The 17,945-nt window shown below is 38.5% G+C and overlaps 4 protein-coding genes across 4 annotated transcripts; 2 read left to right on the forward strand and 2 right to left on the reverse strand.

Moving 5' to 3' along the window:
* Positions 1 to 72: 72 nt before the first annotated feature.
* Positions 73 to 4,856, reverse strand: lamtor5 (late endosomal/lysosomal adaptor, MAPK and MTOR activator 5). Its single transcript, XM_042410299.1, has 4 exons — positions 4,711 to 4,856; positions 4,560 to 4,621; positions 1,602 to 1,719; positions 73 to 561 (listed from the first exon to the last, which is right to left on the reverse strand). The coding sequence occupies exons 1-4, from the start codon at positions 4,743 to 4,745 to the stop codon at positions 501 to 503; spliced, it is 276 nt and encodes a 91-aa protein (XP_042266233.1). The 5' UTR covers positions 4,746 to 4,856; the 3' UTR covers positions 73 to 500.
* A 2,028-nt stretch (positions 4,857 to 6,884) lies between these two features.
* Positions 6,885 to 9,259, forward strand: prok1 (prokineticin 1). The gene is made up of 3 exons (XM_042409963.1): positions 6,885 to 7,484; positions 8,364 to 8,489; positions 8,902 to 9,259. The coding sequence occupies exons 1-3, from the start codon at positions 7,302 to 7,304 to the stop codon at positions 9,019 to 9,021; spliced, it is 429 nt and encodes a 142-aa protein (XP_042265897.1). The 5' UTR covers positions 6,885 to 7,301; the 3' UTR covers positions 9,022 to 9,259.
* A 3,259-nt stretch (positions 9,260 to 12,518) lies between these two features.
* Positions 12,519 to 15,531, forward strand: LOC121895849 (pepsin A-like). The gene is made up of 9 exons (XM_042409340.1): positions 12,519 to 12,590; positions 12,852 to 12,993; positions 13,199 to 13,316; positions 13,956 to 14,074; positions 14,177 to 14,373; positions 14,472 to 14,588; positions 14,700 to 14,844; positions 15,044 to 15,142; positions 15,254 to 15,531. Exons 1-9 carry the CDS (start codon positions 12,532 to 12,534, stop codon positions 15,389 to 15,391), a joined length of 1,134 nt encoding a protein of 377 aa, XP_042265274.1. The 5' UTR covers positions 12,519 to 12,531; the 3' UTR covers positions 15,392 to 15,531.
* Positions 15,532 to 16,945: 1,414 nt separating this feature from the next.
* On the reverse strand, positions 16,946 to 17,762 carry LOC121895705. Its single transcript, XM_042409127.1, has 3 exons — positions 17,709 to 17,762; positions 17,309 to 17,620; positions 16,946 to 17,112 (listed from the first exon to the last, which is right to left on the reverse strand). The coding sequence occupies exons 1-3, from the start codon at positions 17,740 to 17,742 to the stop codon at positions 16,946 to 16,948; spliced, it is 513 nt and encodes a 170-aa protein (XP_042265061.1). The 5' UTR covers positions 17,743 to 17,762.
* Between the last annotated feature and the right edge of the window lie 183 nt (positions 17,763 to 17,945).

Below are 17,945 nucleotides of genomic sequence, written 5' to 3' on the forward strand. Positions count from 1 at the left end.
CTTGGTCAACCATGAAACATTGAGCAAAGGAGAAAATAATGAATCCTTAACACGAAAGAGGGCAACACGGAGTCAAGTTAAAGTTTATTAAGGGTTGTTATCCTGTGAATGAGTGGCTTGGATTAAAGGATATGGATGTCAACAAAAAGTCACACACACACACTCTCTCTCTCTCTCTCCCACACACACACACACACACACACCATCAACATTACTGTAAACCACATGATACAGGGCCTATTCTGTACACGACATCAATAAAATAGCGTTACTGACAAATTGATGTATATTAATTTAAAAAAAGCAAGAAATCACACTTCATGTATTAGAAAATTAGCAAGCAGTCTGGTATAAATATGGGAGCTGAATATACTAGAGACTCATCTTACTCTTTGACCTGAAGACCTTTGTCTAAATACATCATGTTTATGTGATCATACGTTGGTGTGTTTACATGTACTTTTTTTTCTTTTTTACAATAAACATTCCTGGGTGAGTCTTTAAGATGCGATCTTGTGAACAGCTACTGTGATGGTGCCATGACTCCTCACCAGGATGTTTCTGCAAAACAAACACAATGAAGAGTCAAACATTCACCTGATGAACAATAATTGTACAGACAAGTGAGCGAGATCGGTCAGGTTGACAACGTTTGAAAAAACGCATTGTTTTATCTGATAAATCACATCATAACTTGTCATTCATCCCTCATATTATGTACCATGAATGACTAGTTATTATATGACTGATCAACATGACACTCTGATCAAATTCCCAGAACAAGCATTTGCTATTATTCATGATGTAACAACTATAACATCTATTTTCAGAGTCTCCTTCATCATCATCATCATCATCATCATCGGTTATATTTTCCCAAAGTGCAAATGCTGTTCAGTCTATGTTTTGTTGATTGGTTGTTGTTTTTTTTTTTTGCATAAATGTGCAATTTAAAGACAAGAAATATCTTCACATGACATTTGATATTCAGCTTTAAACTCTGATTTTGTTCAAATCCACAATGACAATAATTTGGCTTCTTATTGATGTATTTCTAAAAGCTTTTCATCACTAATAAAGAGAACTGAGGAGTCACCTCACCAGCTGAGGATTGATGGTCTACATACATTTACAGTTATATTTTGTTTTGTAATGTAATATCTGTCTGAGTCATCATGTCATTGATTTACACCATGTTGACACACACTGTAATCCTGCTGTACCCATAAAGCTACCAACATGTCGCAGTGACATGGCAGAGGCATCTATAGTATGTATACAATCTCTGTCAGGTCTAACAGCTCATTATGACTTATTTCTAATATCTGATACCGATGCTCCAGATAATATTCTGCACTTTCCAGAAGGTGGCAGCACAGCCACGCAAATGAAAATAAACTCCTTTGCCAAGACTTGGAACACAAGAGGTTCACATAATAAATGTTCAATCTTTGACACTCGAGCTCTTTCAACAGTTTTTCCTAGATTTATTGATCTCCCCACGAATTAATCAAAACCACTACACACAAACCTCTTAAATTCACAGAGATGGAGACAAGGCAGTCAGGCAAAAAAGACAAAAGGTTTGCGTCAGTGCTCACCCGGAGTCAGACTCCAGACACACAGTCGGAGAGTCTGTTGGGTCTCTGGTGAGAGCTGCGGCTTGTTTGGCCAAAACAGAAACAACACCGCCATGTTCATCAGACAGGGAACCGCGGCCTGGTGGACGTCAGATATTAAAGAGTATCACTGTACAGTAATGATGAAACACTGAAGCATTTAAGTCAAATCAACATCTTTTTTACCTTTTCACATAATGAATTATATTATGACAGCCTTGTATTTCATATTAAAAAATAATTTCCAACGAGCAAATGTAAAATCTCATCACTACTTTTAGTAATATTTTTCCAGAAAGAGTGTTACTTAACAAGCTTGTTAATCGTCTCTCTCAAATCTCTAACAATCCATATTTGACCAGGACATCAGTGTCAGAGCTGCCTGCTGACTCCTGTTTTGGATGAGCAGCCTGTGAAATGTTCAGTGTTGTATTTCTATGTATGTAGCACTTTGGTTTACAGTATGTGACCAAATGCATCTCTGTTGTGTTATTGGTAGTTAGAGCTTCAATGCACTTTGGGTGCAGTCTCAGTTTTAGTGTCTCGTGTTTTTCCTCATTTTAAATGTGATCAGATCCTTCAGGAGAGATAATTAAAAGTCCTAAAATGATACAAGGTAAGTAAAATAAATGTATTTGGTAGTATTCAGTACTGCACAGCAGGCAGTGAGACATTACTTGACCTTACTTTGTTATTTATTTATCAGCAAGATTACTGAACATTTTGCTTGACCGTGTTATTTAGCGCTATTTCTCCATGAGTAATTCCCAGTAACATGTAATTATTAACTTTGTGAATATGATTAACATCAGACTGATAGAAGTTGACCCAATAAGATGGGTGGCAAGTTGTTTGCCTTACACAAATTCAAAAACATGCATCTTCCATTTGAAGCATTTTTACTTATTTTGGAGGTTTAGGGTGATTTTAACGGAGCTGACAATAGTTTACATACAGTTTTCTCAGTCAAGACACTGTGAAATTCTAAAGTATATGCATTTGTTGTAGCTTTTAACACAGAATTCAAACGTGTAAGTATTTTCAACCCAGTGATGCATTGAGTAGTTTTCTGTTGAACTGTGTTACTCCCAGACATGTTCACAAACAGTATATTAAACTAAATTGTAGAATATTATACTTTCAATTTTCATGCAGCGTATCACATGCTACCAATTGTAGCTTTCTGGTGCAACTCATCAGCTATCATTTCTCAAATACTTTTAATTCTAAACTTTGCACACAGAGGGCGAGTTTCATCTTGGTGCCACAGTTACATCACAGATGGACAACAGACCTCTCATACAGAGTAAAAATATATAAAAGTAAACTGTATGTGATGTGTTTGGTCAGAGGGAGAGGAGGACACTGAGGAAAAGACAGACGATGTCTGTGAAGACGTTACAGCAGAGACATGAAGAAGAGGGCTGCACCATGCCAAAGATGTTCTTGTGTATTATAGGGGCAAATATGAGATTTTAAAAATGCTGTGATCAGATAGAGAGGAGAGGTTGGAATACCATTAAGTGTTGAAGAGAATTTACATTTTGTTGTTAATTTTCAAATATTACCTATTGTACATGTATTTGTTGTATTGAGATATTTGTGTTACTGTATTTCCATTTTTTGTATTTTCTGTTTTACATCATATATAAATTGCTTCATGTGAATAGGGGACATACCAGAAAAATGATCACTGACAGTTGAGAAACTTGTGAATGAACTGTTGAAACTGGTGTTTGTATTCAGTTGAGAAGATTTGACTTTATTATTGGGTCACTGTATGTAAGTCTCAATGAGAAATGACCTAAGGAAACAATTCTAATGTCTTATGTCAAACTGACACAGTTCATTTGATGTTTGGCTGTCTTGATTTAAACAATCATAAAGGGACATTTCATTTTGGTGGCAGTGATGCACTTTTTGATTAGATTATTTGCTTTCGACACAAGTTAAATGTTTGAGTGAGTGAAAACCTTTCACAGGACAAATTGCTGCTCAGTATAAACTGATGTGGTGATTAGTTTCACTGTTTTTCAAGTGTCTTGAAACAACAGTCAGGAACCCAAATGAACACTGAAAGAGGTTTTCCTTGCTGTAATCATTCCTCCTATTCATACTGGCTGCTAAAAGATCTCCTTCAAATGTGCTTTCAATGTAACTGATGGAGGCCAAAATCCACAGTGTGTCTACACAGTCATTTTGGGCAAAAATGCATTTAAAGTTTATCTGAAGCTTACATGAGGTTTCATCAGTCTGAGTTAGTCATATCAAGTGGATATCTGCCACATTCAGTCTTTTTAGCATCAAATTCCCTCTTTGTGTTTCCTCAGACAGTGTTTCCCTGTTGAGACGTGGTGGAAGTAAAGTAACAAAAAGAGAGACTTTGGCACTAAAAAGACTGTAACGCTGAAGGATATCTACTTGATTTGACTCATTTAGATGGATGAAGCTTCATATTAGCTTCAGATACACTTTTAAACACATTTTTGCACTTACATTGCAAGTGCATTATGAAGAGATCTTCTAATGGTCAATATGAACAGCAGGAATGATTACAGCAAGAAAAACATGTTTCAATGTTCATTTGGGCTCTGATTATTGTTTTAAGACAGACTTGAAAAACCGTGAACCTGTCCTTTAATGTTTTGTGACTTAAGAGTGTTTAAACAGTTGAGAAACTTACTTATGGTTGCATAAAACAACAGTGGAAGAATAATCAGCTAGTCGATTATATTATTCAGTTATTCATGTATATATAGAAGCATTAGTACTTGGGTTTGGGGTGTTTTTAAAAGTAATTTTTCTGACAGATACTTTTACTCTGCCCTCGGTAAAAAAAAAAAAAAAAAAGAAATTAAAAAAGCAAGTTTGATGTGAATACATTTGAAAAGCATCTTCCTTTAAACCTCAGACAGAACAAGTAAGTCAGTGTTTTCTTACAGCCCAGGTTGTGTCCTTGTTGATCCGTACAAAGCACTCCGACAACTGCTGGATTCTTCATTCTGCCACAAACAGACAAAGAGCGAAAACTCGTCTTTTAACGTCCAAACATTTAAAATACAAACTGAAACACGACCTGTTATTAACTTACGTATCATCAAGATGCTGCTCTAGGGTCGACTCCATGATTAACTATCCCAATAACTGTAAAATTCAAGTTTGAAGGTTTGTTGTTGTGGTTGTCTGCTTTCTCAGAGCTTCCGGGTGGAGTCAGCTGACCGTCACGTGCACTAAGAGTCCCTGTGAGGACCAAATGGCATGAAAAGCGATTACAAAAAACTATCACACCAAAAAAGTGATGCAAAAAGTGGAGCTGTGTGTGACATATATAATAATGTGTTATTATTCATCTAAGTTGTGCACATGATAGATAAATGTTCTTCTTAAAGTTTATATCAATTTTTTTTTAAAGCTATAGGCATATATTGCTAACTGGATGGCCTAGTGTTTATGTGTCTGACAGAGATTTCATACTCTGCTTTCTGCATTTGATGTATTAGCTTAATATACTGTAGATGTAATTATTATTCCTGGCTCTTTCGACATGGCTAGGTCCTCATTCACTGAAATCATTCCCAAAACTGGATCAGTTACATAATGAAACCCTGCAACTCTCACATTTCATCATTCATATGTCATGTTCTTCAACCCAGCCCCATTGAGAAATTGATTTGGATATTATAGAGTTGCATAAATATAAAATGAGATTACTGGAGTTATTTTTTCCTCCTATTTGTATAATCTTTATTGATAACCCAGTTCCTACTCTGTTCTCAAAGATTGCACAATCAGATGAGCTGAGGTTGCCTAAAACAGCTCCAGTGTCACATGCTCCTCAGTCATAAAACAGTCTGGAGACACATGAAGTCCTTGTTCAACACTCATATCGCTGACAATTGAATATCATCTCTAGAAAATAAAATCATCTCCACCATCCCAGTTAACATCTGATCAATCATAACAGGGTGGTACAGACATTATTCACAATGGCAGCATGATTAACACTTTAAACATGTATCAACATACAAACAAGCTAAAGATAACAAACGTCCAAATACTGTCCTTTATTGAGCATGAAATATTGTATTAATATTATGAGTACAAGCCAGGTACCTTGTTTTTCTGCAGCACTTTGTTGGTGTAATTTGTTAATCTGTTTTCTTTAAAAGTTAGCTGGAGGCCACTGCCTGGGCTCACCTCCCTGCATGATTTCTGCTGCCAGTCCCAAGACGGGGAAGGTTCAGTGCTCCTGCTGACAGGGCAGAAACGGGTGAATGTAATTATGTGGCCGACGCATTGGAGGAATCCATCACCTGCACAGCAGCAGGGTAATGTCCTGCTGACTAACCCATGGGGTACACTCCCCCTCCTCCCCTATGATTCTTCTATCTTTACCTCTGCTCTTCTCTCACTCATATTTCTCTTTGTACAGCTTAAATCAGAGCCCGGCCGCTTCCGCTGACAACCTGCTGCCCATCACTGTCCAAGCATGCACGTAGGCAAACACACATACAAGTTTATGCATGCAGAATCATTTACAATATCCACTTACATGTGATATCTTTATTCCCTCGTCACACACACATGCAAGGAATATTCAATCTTGTTCCAAGGTCAGTTGGTATTAACACTAGATCCCATCATTTGCAGCATATGGCCACTTTACAACCACAGTAAATCTGCAAATGAGCTGAATTCAAAATAGAGGTCTGACTCATAGTGCACTGTATCATCATCCTGACATATACTGTATAATAGGCAATATAATTCAGGGGTACTGCAATTATTTATATAATTTAGCACAAATAAGACTCAATATTTATACTCTGGTGGCATAGTTCAATAAGCAATATCAGTGAGGTATAGAAGGAATTTCTCCAAATTAAATTTGTTCACAATTTTAGCATTATGGTTAATTTGTTCTCAAATGAACCAGGAATAATTAAAGGGGCAAAATTTATGAACCAAGTTATTCCTTCACTCAAAAAGTCCACATCTGACACTGAACAGGATTAACATTTTACAGTCAAAACTCATATTTGACACCTTAAGATCATATACCTCACATAGATTATGGAGTAGGTTATGTGACAATCCAGATTAGTTTTTAAACGTATAGACCTTTTTCTCTCAGTGTGGATAAACAGTACATCACATCATGGCACACACATCCCACATTAAAATAAGGAATATAACTTTCCAGCTCATAAATTCTAAACATAAAGCCCAGCCCATGAGTCAGCCCATGCTAATATCAGTAAACTCATTATATGGCTTTGATGTTAATTTGTCTTTTCCTGGCTGCCTCAGACAGAACAATAACTCAGGATGTCTTGGCACCTGTGGCCTTTTTCTCATGAAGAGGTGTCAGATTCATTTTTAGTTTATATGAATGTCATCAGCCGTTGAGCAGTTTTCCATTTGCTCTCTTAGTTTGAATCACTCGGGTCATGAAAACTCTGTTAGCAGCTGCATTAGAGCAGATGTATGGTTAAACCCTACAAGAGGCAAAGATCTACAAGTAGAGGGGACTAATGTGAGCCTCCATCAGCCGTCATTTGGATGAATAAGATGACGAAGATTCTGAGGAGACAGGCGTGGAGAGCACTGGGTGGGGGTTGGAGGTGGATAAAGAGAGGGAGAGTGTGTGGCTCCCCCCTCTGAGGAGTTCTGGGAACCTTCATGACCGTCTGGAACGCCGGGGATCCAGTGCAAGGTAGCAGAGGGACCGATAACAGCTGCTGTCCAGTGTTGAGGGTGTTGAGAGAGTCCAGTTCTCCTGTTGCTGTCATGGGCTTCAGGGTGGTGCTGCTGTCCTTTCTCCTGGTGTCTCTGAGCTGGTCCAGAGGAGCCGTCATCACAGGGGTGAGAGAGAGGTTTCTGTTATTTCATCAGATTTTAGATTATGTTCATTATCAAATCATTTGAATTATTCTGTAACATGTAAAATTCTGTAAAAATGCTCATCACAAGTTCTCTGAGCACAAGGTGACATCTTGAAATGGCTTTTTTTGAAAACCCAAAGATATTAAACAATATTACAACAATATAAAACAGGAGGGAAAAGCAGAAAACCCTCAGATTTCTGAGCCAGTTCCAACAAATGTTTGCTGGTTTTGCTTGAAAAATGACTTCAACAAGTAAATATTATTATAATTTAAAATTGTTGGCAATTAATTTTCTTTTGATCAACTGATTGATTAATTAATTGTCTAATTGTTTGAACGCTGCTTCTGTGTATGCAATGGAAAGAATGCTCAAACTTCAATATGCAGTTTCATTGCTACTATCCCTTGAGTTTTGATTTTTGGTCAGATTTCCTCATTTCCAAAGTATATATGAATATACAAAAACTATACATATGCAAAGACCACACGCTTTTCTGGCTAATTTTGTAAAATTTGATTACACATGACTGATTGGAGACCACATCCTCATCCGCTTCAAGTCCACTGGAAAAAGAGAGGAAATTATCCCAGTCCTCTGACTGATATTCATTTGTAAATGGATTAGGAAAATGACAGGCAATGGATAAAATGGTGTTCACTGCACAAACATAAGAGGCCATCTCTAATACAATAAGTAATGTGAAATAGATTTGGACATAAAAGGGTATCCCTATTAGCATAAATAAAAATAAAAACAATGCAATGGCATCAAAAGCACTCTCCTGCATGTTTGTCTGCTTCTTTTATTATTTACTGTCTGTGTCTCTCTCACCTCGTCTCTCTATCTTCCCTCCAGGCCTGTGAGAGAGATGTGCAGTGTGGTTTGGGTCTGTGCTGTGCCGTCAGTCTATGGCTGAGGGGTCTGAGGATGTGTGTCCCAAGAGGTGCGGAAGGGGATGAATGCCACCCCTTTAGCCACAAGGTGGGCAGAAATGTGATGTCACTTATCTTCCTGCATCACACTCTCCGACACACACACACACACACATACACACACACACACACACACACACTCTTTTTTCTCTCTGGCCCACACTTGTTTAGCGGAAATTAAGATTATATCAAGTGCTGGCAGGTTGGCAGAAGCCTTTGAAAAGCTGCTGATAACTGCAGAGGCTATTGATCTTCTTCACTGTGAGCTTGGCAATCAGAGCCATACATCTCTCTGGATCGTTTAGAGATGGCAAAATCAGTTCTGTTAACACCACGTTCATCTCTGAATTCAGACTTTTAAACAGCAGCTTTTTAAAACCTGCGGCTCCACTTGTCAGCCGTGTCAATAAAGGATTTAAAATGTCAGATTATCCCTCCCTCCCTTTCTTTCCCTCTTCCAGATGCCCTACCCAGGGAAAAGACAACATCACACCTGCCCATGTCTGCCCCACTTGGTGTGCACCAGGTATGCTGATAGCAAGTACAGATGTACTGATGACTTCAAATACATGGACTTTTAATGGATGCCCAGACATTCAAATGAAGAAGAGCACAGCAGAAACAACATTTCACAGTGAAGACTTGAACAGGTTGTGGATGATGAAACACATATTTCCTCTTCACTGACTGTATTCTTCATTTGTGTACCGTATGCACTATAATACATAGTTTTGATTCTATAAATGCACACAACAGGGACAGAAAAAGAAATGCTAACACAGTGTAACCTACTATCCAGAGCCACAGTAGGCATCAGACACTTTTTACTTGATAAAAACAATGTTCCTCGGGAAGCTATTTGTGAACCATTAAAACATTTGCTGTTTTGTTTTCATGCTCGTTTTATGTTAATTTATCAAGATAAATGTATTATTATATATTGTTGCCAATAAAAGTATAACAACATTGTCATTGGATGCGTGTGAAGTGAAGGTTGTTTTCCCCCCATGTTCAGTTAATGTTGTTTGATTAAACATATTATGGGATGGAGGTATCAAGTGGTTTTAATCAGTCTGATAAACTGAAGGTCATAATCAGAGTTTCACTGCCTTTTTGCTTTTTGTGCAAATTCATGACTTTGCAAAATAAGTGAACTAACGACTGAAGGCATCTGACTCTTGCCAAACATCTGATTACTGCAGATGTCACACAAAGGGCAAATCCACAAGAACATTTCCAACAGATTTTAGATGTTTTTATCGTTTTGGCTTTTTTAAAGAGACTTTTCACTGGAGCATAACAAGCTATAACAGCTATATATTTTATCATAAAATGAATAAGTCAGCAATGTGACATCATATTTCTGTGCACAAGATGGTTTGAAAGAAAACAGAATCTTTGTGACTTAGCTTCACAGACATTTTCTGCTACCATTGCAGATTATACATATTTTTCTATCATGTTATAGATGTCATTTTTAAGTGAAAACAAGGCAGTTATGATAAGAGGCTGCTTTAGTGTCTTTGTGTAAGATATTGAATCCCTTGCCTTCTGTTTTACAGTAAGCAAAAACCAAGCTGCTCAAACTGATATGATAAAAATGTTCCTTACACAAATAAAAAGTAAAGGAATCCTTAGTGAATCCTCAGTTCACTTTGCTATAAATCATATATTATTATTATTATTATTATTATTATTATTATTATTATTATTATTATTACTAGAAGTATTAGCATTACTTAAAAGTATTTGTATTATTACAAAAGAAGTTAAAGAAGTTGACAAACAACAAAAAAATCCAAAAATAAGCCATTTCCCTGTCTTTATTTTGTGTATTATATCGTTATCAGATGACCTGGCCCTGTGTAATCTCAGTTCACACCTTGGAAAACCTGTGGAACATTTCCATATCAATGTCAAACAAAAAATATGGACATCAAATCTCCAGATAAGTATTTAAATGAATAATCAGATAATAAAGGTCAGTTGCTTTAAACGACTTTTTGAGCTAAGGAAAATATATCACATATACAGTGCTGCTTGAAAGTTTGTGAATTTTCTCTATTTCTGCATGAATATGACCAAAAACATTATCAGTCCTAAAACTAGATGAAGGGAACCCAGTTAAACAAATGAGACAAAAACATTAAACTTAATCATTTATTTATTGAAGAAATGTATCCAATTTTACATATTTGTGTGAGGCAAAAGTTTGTGAACCCTTGCTTTCGGTAACTGGTGTGACCCCCTTTTGCAGCAATAACTTCAACCAAACATTTCCAGTAACTGTTTATCAGCCCTGCACATCGGCTTGGAGGAATTTTAGCCCATTCCTCCTTACAGAACAGTCTCAACTCAGGGATGTTGTGGGCTTCTTTGCATGAATTACATGCTTCAGGTCCTTCCACAGCATTTCTATAGGATTAAGGTTAGGACTTTGACTCGGCCATTCCAAAACATTACATTTCTTCTACTTTAACCATTCTTTGGTAGAACGACTTGTATGTTTAGTGTTGTTGTCTCACTGCATGACCCACTTTCTGTTGAGCTTCAGTTCACAGACGGATACCTTTACATTTTCCTATAGAATTTACTGGTACAACTCAGAAGTCATAGCTCCTTCAATGATTCCAAGCTGTCCTGGTTCAGAGGCAGCAAAGCAGCCCAAACCATGATACTACCACCACCATGTTTCACAGATGGATTAAGGTTCTTATGCTAGAATGCAGTGTTTGCTCATCACCAAACATATTGCTTCTCATTCAAGCCGAAAAGTTTGATTTTGGTCTCATCCATCCACAGAACATTTTTCCAATCACTTTCTGGCTTATCCATGTGGTCTTGAGCAAACCGAAGACGGCAGCATTGTTCTTTTTGGAGAGCAGTGGGTTTCTCCTTGCAATTCTGCCATGCACACCTTCTCCTGATGGTGGACTCATTAATATTGACTGTAACCACTGCAAGAGAGACCTTTAGTTTCCTAGATGTTACCCTGGGGTCTGTTGTGGCCTCCTAGACTATTACACGCCTGCTCTTGGTGTGATCTTTGTTGTTCAACCACTCCTGGGGAAGGTAACAATGGTGTTGAATGTCTTCAATTTGTACACGATCTGCCTGACAGTCGTCTGGTGGAGTCCAAACTCTTTGAAAAATGGTTTTGTAACCGTTTCCAGCTTGGTGAGCATCAATAACTCTTCTTCTAAGGTCCTCAGAAATCTCCTTTGTTTGAGCCATGTCACACTTCCACAAACCTGTGTTGTGAAGCTCAGACTTTGATAGTGAGGAGTCAGATTTCTCTTCTTTAAATAAGGCAGGGCCTCCCTGACTCACACTTGATTGTCATCCAATTGATTGAAACTTCCGCCTCTAATTTCCCCTTCAAATGAATTGATAATCCCAGAGGTTCACATACTTTGCCACAAACAAATATGTAACATTGGATCATTTTTCTCAATAAATAAACAAACAAGTGTAAGGTTTTTGTCTCATTTGTTTAATTGAAGTGTTTTTATCTAGTTTTAGGACTTGCATGGAAATCTTATCACATTTTAGGTCATATTTATGCAGAAATAGAGCAAATGCTAGAGTGTTCACAAATTTTCAAGCAGCACTGTATAATATACTATATATTAGCATTGTTACACCTGTTTGCATGAAGGATTTTCTTTTAAACAGTAGAAACAGTAAAACACAAATACAGTAGAAACAGTAAAACACAAATCTTTCAGAGAATGATTTCTACACAGTGTCAAGCATAATTTTCTAAATTGTAATTACTTTCACAATATACTGTAAAAACAACTAATAAAATATTGGTTCCACTTTATAAATTGCATCTGGATCCATGTTGTTGCTACAAAAGAGTTTGATAATTCTGCAAAAGTTTTCATTGTTCAATTGTTTAATTGAATATTTGCTCTTAGATAAGAGGCACTTTATCACCTTATCGCATTTTTCCTATCTAAAGCTGATGCATGATATCAAGATATGTGGAAGGGCATTTTGGCGAGACGACCTTGATATTTTGTATATAAGGGCTGGACCCTGCCACTGGAACTTCACTCATCGAGTCCAACAGTCAAGTAACTAACATGATGAAGTGGCTTGTCGTTCTCTCAGCCCTCGTGGCTTTCTCCGAGTGCTTCCATAAGTAAGTCTGGCCTGGCTGCTTGGAAAGCAACCGGCCTTTTCTTTGACATTTTTATCCTGAATAGACTGAATAGTTGAAAGACAATCTCTCCATTTGGTCTTCCTGAGGGAAAAAGGCCATCTCGTTGCACATTGCATTGTGCTATTACACCTTTTAAACTTGCAAAAAAAAGCTGAAAGAAGGTTACTTTCTGATTTTTCTAGCTGTAAAATGCTGAATGTTTGCACTTTGCTGATTTGCTATTCTCATTGCTGTGTGCAGGCTGCCCCTGATCAAGGGCAAGACTGCCAGGGAGGAACTGCAGGAGAGAGGATTGTGGGAGGACTACAGGAAGCAGTATCCTTACCACCCAATGGCCAAGTTTTACCAGGATGGTACTGAGCCAATGACCAATGATGCTGACGTAAGTCCAGATCAGAGAGACTTGGTTAATAATTATTATTCTGAAGGACATACATATACCTGTATATCACATAATGCAACAAACAGCAGGTAGTTGATTTTATGATGTAAAGACACTTATATTCACTCACAACACAAAATAGATCCACATATTTTTTGTTATATTTCAGTCAGATTTAACCTGTCTCTGTGTTGCTTCCCTCTAGCTGTCCTACTATGGTGTGGTCTCCATCGGCACCCCTCCTCAGTCCTTCAAGGTCATCTTTGACACTGGCTCCTCTAACCTGTGGGTCCCCTCAGTCTACTGCTCCAGCCAGGCCTGCCGTGAGTAGCACTGACATATTGCTTCCAACATTTGGATTGTAATTTACACTGTGGTGGAAAGTAATTCACTATATTCACTCAAGTACTGTATACAAACTTGAAGTTTAATTGAGTATTTCCTTTTCACGCTACTTCATTCTTCTTTTTACTTCACTACATTTATCTGACAGTTATAATTTAACTAAAACATTATCTTGTGAAATATAAAGCACAGATCAAATAAAATGCATATCTTTTTATTGATTAAACTACCCAACTGTATACAAACTAAAGTAATAGTAACTCCACTTTGACCAGCTACAACATTTAAGTGTTTCTTACATATTAATGCATCAGTGATAAAATAATACTGACATGGGGCCATTCTGCACAATGAGTAAACTTACCTTTGATACTAAAGTACATTTTACTGCTAATGATTCTGTACTTATGCTTAGCTAAAATTGTTATGTAATTTGATTGCAGGACCTTTACTTGGTGGTATTACAACTTTTTATTTATCTAAATACTTACAGCCTATAACAGTTTATTACATCTAGTGGCGGGACAACATTAAGTGCAGTTACTCCATGAGGGGGGTCCAAGTTTCTTGACATAGTCGTAAAATGCACATGTGAAAGAGATGTTGTTCCTCTGCAGAGAACCACAAGAAATTCAACCCTCAGCAGTCCTCCACCTTCAAGTGGGGCGACCAGCCTCTGTCCATCCAGTACGGTACTGGCAGTATGACCGGTCGTCTGGCCAGTGACATTGTTGAGGTAACCAAAACTCTCTGGAACGACATGCATAGTCTGTTTCTTCAAACAAGCATGTCTCCATGGTCTATTGAGCTGTGACTGACAGCTGTCTTGTGTTTCCAGGTGGGTGGCATCTCTGTGAACAACCAGGTGTTCGGAATTAGCCAGTCAGAGGCTCCCTTCATGGCTTACATGAAGGCTGATGGTATCCTGGGACTGGCCTTCCAGTCCATTGCCTCCGACAACGTTGTGCCTGTCTTTGACAACATGGTCAGCCAGGGACTGGTTTCCCAGCCTCTGTTCTCCGTCTACCTGAGCAGGTACAGAAACAGGATAGAAATCTGCTGGGTGTGAGTGTGTGTGTCGTTTTCCATGACTTCTTTTTACATGTGACATTTGTTTGTTTTCTCTCTCTTAGCAACAGTCAGCAGGGCAGTGAGGTGGTCTTCGGCGGTATTGACAGCAGCCACTACACTGGACAAATCACCTGGATCCCTCTGACCTCTGCTACCTACTGGCAGATCCAAATGGACAGGTACTGAAAAATGCATCCGAAATAAACAAAATAACACACAAACCACAAACATAAGTTGCACAAAGCCTCCTGGCTTGACTGTAATTCACCTTCTGCTACTCCTCCTCACAGTGTTACCATCAATGGACAGACTGTGGCTTGCTCTGGTGGCTGCCAGGCCATCATTGACACTGGCACCTCCCTGATCGTTGGCCCATCCAGAGACATCTACAACATGAATGCCTGGGTTGGAGCTTCAACCACCCAGAATGGAGATGTAAGTCATGCCAAAGCATCTGACGTAGATTTTCCCCGTTTTCCATGCCCAGAGTAAACAGAACTTTAAAGCTCTGACGTCAATTTGTCTCAAATAAAAACAATTAAGTAGGACTTGGTTACTTACTTTAGCTGGAAACCTGTAAAATACCAATAAATACATGCTGCTACACCGTCTGTGTGTGATGTTCTTCTCACAGGCTACAGTGAACTGCCAGAACATCCAGAGCATGCCCGAGGTCACCTTCACTCTGAACGGACACGCCTTCACCATCCCTGCATCTGCCTACGTCTCTCAGGTCAGTTTGACCCCTACAACCCACTGCAACAGAACATTATCTGTATATTTTAAACATACATCATGAAGATTTGGTGGGAAAATAAATCTACTTTCTCTTGTCTCTCCACAGAGCTACTATGGTTGCAGAACTGGCTTTGGCGGAGAGGGCAATCAGCAGCTCTGGATCCTGGGAGATGTCTTCATCAGGCAGTACTACTCCATCTTCGATACCCAGGGCCAGAGAATTGGTCTGGCTCAGGCTGTGTAATCAAATGAAACACCTGATGGATAATCTATAAATGTATATTTCCTGTAGGTGCTTGTCTGATTGATAACTGAAAAATTGTGCAAATGGGAGAAAATGTACATCTGAACATGCTTCAACTGCCTTTGCATTAAAAAAAAGATCATAGCAACTAAAAGCATTCTGTGTACTTTTTTCTGCATGTGTCAGTCTGACTGTGGTGACTACAGCCAAGATTATATATCACTAAAAATCTTTAGAAACATCTTAAGTTTAGTGTTACAGTGTTGCACTGAAATGTCACAGGAATAAGAATCAGTGTTCATTCATTCACTCTTAAGAGAAACTTGACCCTTTACAGAGGATACAAAAGGGATCACCACCAGCTTTTTTGTGAACAGACCAAGAATAGGTTATCGAGCGACTCTTAGAATAGCAGAGGACCTCTGAGGCTGTAATAGAGAAGCAGCTGATAAGGACAAACACTGTTATAACAAAAGATGACATGATCTGACAACTCTGCTGCTGCTATCTCAACCTGCGAATAGGACTGGCTGGTTGAAAGGTCTTAAACTGTAGAAAACGAAAACCAACACAAATGTTATAATTAGCATGAAAGAGTTCATTTATTTAATTTTTTATTTCATTAATCATTTTCACAAACAACATGTTATATACACTTAAAGGGGTTCATCAGAGATTTTACATTACATGTCCATAAAATGTGGGCACGAACAAGAGACTAAATAATAGTTCAAATCAAAGCAGCAGTGAACAATATATTCTAATATTCAGTCTCTAGTATGAGTCAGGCTCCAAAAATAGTAAACTGACTTTCATGTGTAAAATCAATGGAGTTCCCTTTAAAAGGATGAAATGGGTTCTAAATTAAATTCAGAAACTAATTACACTTTCATTGGTGGATTGCCAGTGTGGAGTACTCCACCATCCCAGCATCCTCTGCGCTCCAGGCCAAGTCGGCAGCTCCTGCTTGTGTTTTGTACATCCTCAGGTTTGCATACAGGTCTGAAGGATTCTGCTGAGCTGTGAAGTCCACTGTTGTGTAGAGTACACCACTCGCTTCCTGGGGGAGACAAACTTTATCATGAAACAGTCTTGTAGAGGAAGTTTGAAGCATAAACATGTCTCCCATTCAACATGCTTTTAAAAACAAGTGACAGTGAGTCACAGAGGCTACATGTTCCCAGTTTAGCACCTACCAGGGCCTCCTGTTTCAGTGACTCACACAGAGTTTCTCCATATTTGTCTACAAAGAAAAACAATATGGCATTGGTTCTGTTTAGCCATTCTCAAAACTCCAGAAGAAATGAATAAATGATTGGTGGACACTCAGATCTTTGTGATCATCATCTAAAGGAATCTACTTACCCAATTGTTTACGTTTTGCCTGCACTCTGCAGCAAATGACACCAATCACTGAAGTGATGAAAATCATCACTGTGATGGATACAATGGCAGCTAGTGGAAGGCCAAAGCTCCAGGTAATGCTGAAAACGAGACGCAGAGTTCAGATGAACCATTATTTTTCTCATCAGAAAGCACTATTAGACCAGGGACCTACAGAACCAATGAATACCTGGGACTGTCACTGTGGTCCTGTGCCAGAGAAGGTCCAGTGGAGTCTGGGACTGTTATGGATGTGATGGGGGCTTTGATTGTTGTTGTCAGTGGAAGCTGAGACTCACTGTGGTGACTTGAAGCTTCTCTGTGGTGACCTGAAGCTTCTGCAAAATGCAAGAATGTCAAATATGCTTCCTAAATTTACAGCTAGAATTAAAGTTGAATTGTTCCTTTACACGCTAAGAAAAAAACTACAATGAATGTGTTGCAAGTAAACATGATCATCTTACAAAGTTTTGCTCAAGCATCCTGTACTATTGCATAATAAATGTCACATCGATGAAAATCATGACTGCTTACCAAACACCTCAACATAGTAGTCTTTGTAGATGTGGTTTTGAGCTCCCAGCACAATACATCTGTAGTAGCCTCCATCCACAATCTGCACATTTGATATTTTGAATTCAATCCAGCCGTCTCTCTCAGTTTTCGTCACTCTTCCTCTCAGTAAATCACAGGTGTACCCTGTACTGTCCAGCAGCTCGTAACATCCTCCTGGATAGAGTTTACAGCAGGACTTGCTGTAACTATTGTAAACTGAAGGAAAGGCGAGTCTCAGCAAAATGTGCTCAAACTCCTCAATCCTCTGCTGCCCTTTTAAATGAGGGATATCTGAAACATAAACATTACTCATCAACATGTCAACACAGGCACTGGAAAATGAAAATCATTAAATTTGGCACAATTTTTTTCACCCTACCTAATAAAAGAAGAAAGACAAGGGAAAACTTCATCTTCAGTCAGTGTAATAACCGCTGAGGCTCAGCACTTTTTGATGGTTTTGAAATTTTTTTAAAGGTTTTTAAGGCCCCTCCTTGCTGAGCAAAGGAGGAAGTTGTCAGTACATCAGCTGGAGGCGCAGACAGGCGTGTTCCTCACGAGGCTGCCGGCCTTTTGAGGATTGTTGCGGCACACTTCAGATACACAATTTCCTTTT

This window comes from Thunnus maccoyii, chromosome 4 (genome assembly GCF_910596095.1).
Source record: "Thunnus maccoyii chromosome 4, fThuMac1.1, whole genome shotgun sequence".
Lineage (NCBI taxonomy): Eukaryota > Metazoa > Chordata > Actinopteri > Scombriformes > Scombridae > Thunnus > Thunnus maccoyii.

Excerpts from the sequence above, each read along its gene's own strand:
- lamtor5 (XM_042410299.1), bottom strand. The coding sequence starts at position 4,745 with ATGGAGTCGACCCTAGAGCAGCATCTTGATGATAC. Across the intron at positions 1,720-4,559 it reads ACAAGGACACAACCTGGGCT|GCCGCGGTTCCCTGTCTGAT; the intron begins GTAAGAAAACAC and ends GACGTCCACCAG. Across the intron at positions 562-1,601 it reads TGTCTGGAGTCTGACTCCGG|AAACATCCTGGTGAGGAGTC; the intron begins GTGAGCACTGAC and ends TTTGTTTTGCAG.
- prok1 (XM_042409963.1), top strand. The coding sequence starts at position 7,302 with ATGACCGTCTGGAACGCCGGGGATCCAGTGCAAGGTAGCAGAGGGACC. Across the intron at positions 7,485-8,363 it reads GAGGAGCCGTCATCACAGGG|GCCTGTGAGAGAGATGTGCA; the intron begins GTGAGAGAGAGG and ends TCTTCCCTCCAG. Across the intron at positions 8,490-8,901 it reads GCCACCCCTTTAGCCACAAG|ATGCCCTACCCAGGGAAAAG; the intron begins GTGGGCAGAAAT and ends TCCCTCTTCCAG.
- LOC121895705 (XM_042409127.1), bottom strand. The coding sequence starts at position 17,742 with ATGAAGTTTTCCCTTGTCTTTCTTCTTTTATTAG. Across the intron at positions 17,621-17,708 it reads TGTCTTTCTTCTTTTATTAG|ATATCCCTCATTTAAAAGGG; the intron begins GTAGGGTGAAAA and ends TTTATGTTTCAG. Across the intron at positions 17,113-17,308 it reads CTACTATGTTGAGGTGTTTG|AAGCTTCAGGTCACCACAGA; the intron begins GTAAGCAGTCAT and ends TGCATTTTGCAG.
- LOC121895849 (XM_042409340.1), top strand. The coding sequence starts at position 12,532 with ATGATGAAGTGGCTTGTCGTTCTCTCAGCCCTCGTGGCTTTCTCCGAG. Across the intron at positions 13,317-13,955 it reads CTGCTCCAGCCAGGCCTGCC|AGAACCACAAGAAATTCAAC; the intron begins GTGAGTAGCACT and ends GTTCCTCTGCAG. Across the intron at positions 15,143-15,253 it reads CATCTGCCTACGTCTCTCAG|AGCTACTATGGTTGCAGAAC; the intron begins GTCAGTTTGACC and ends GTCTCTCCACAG.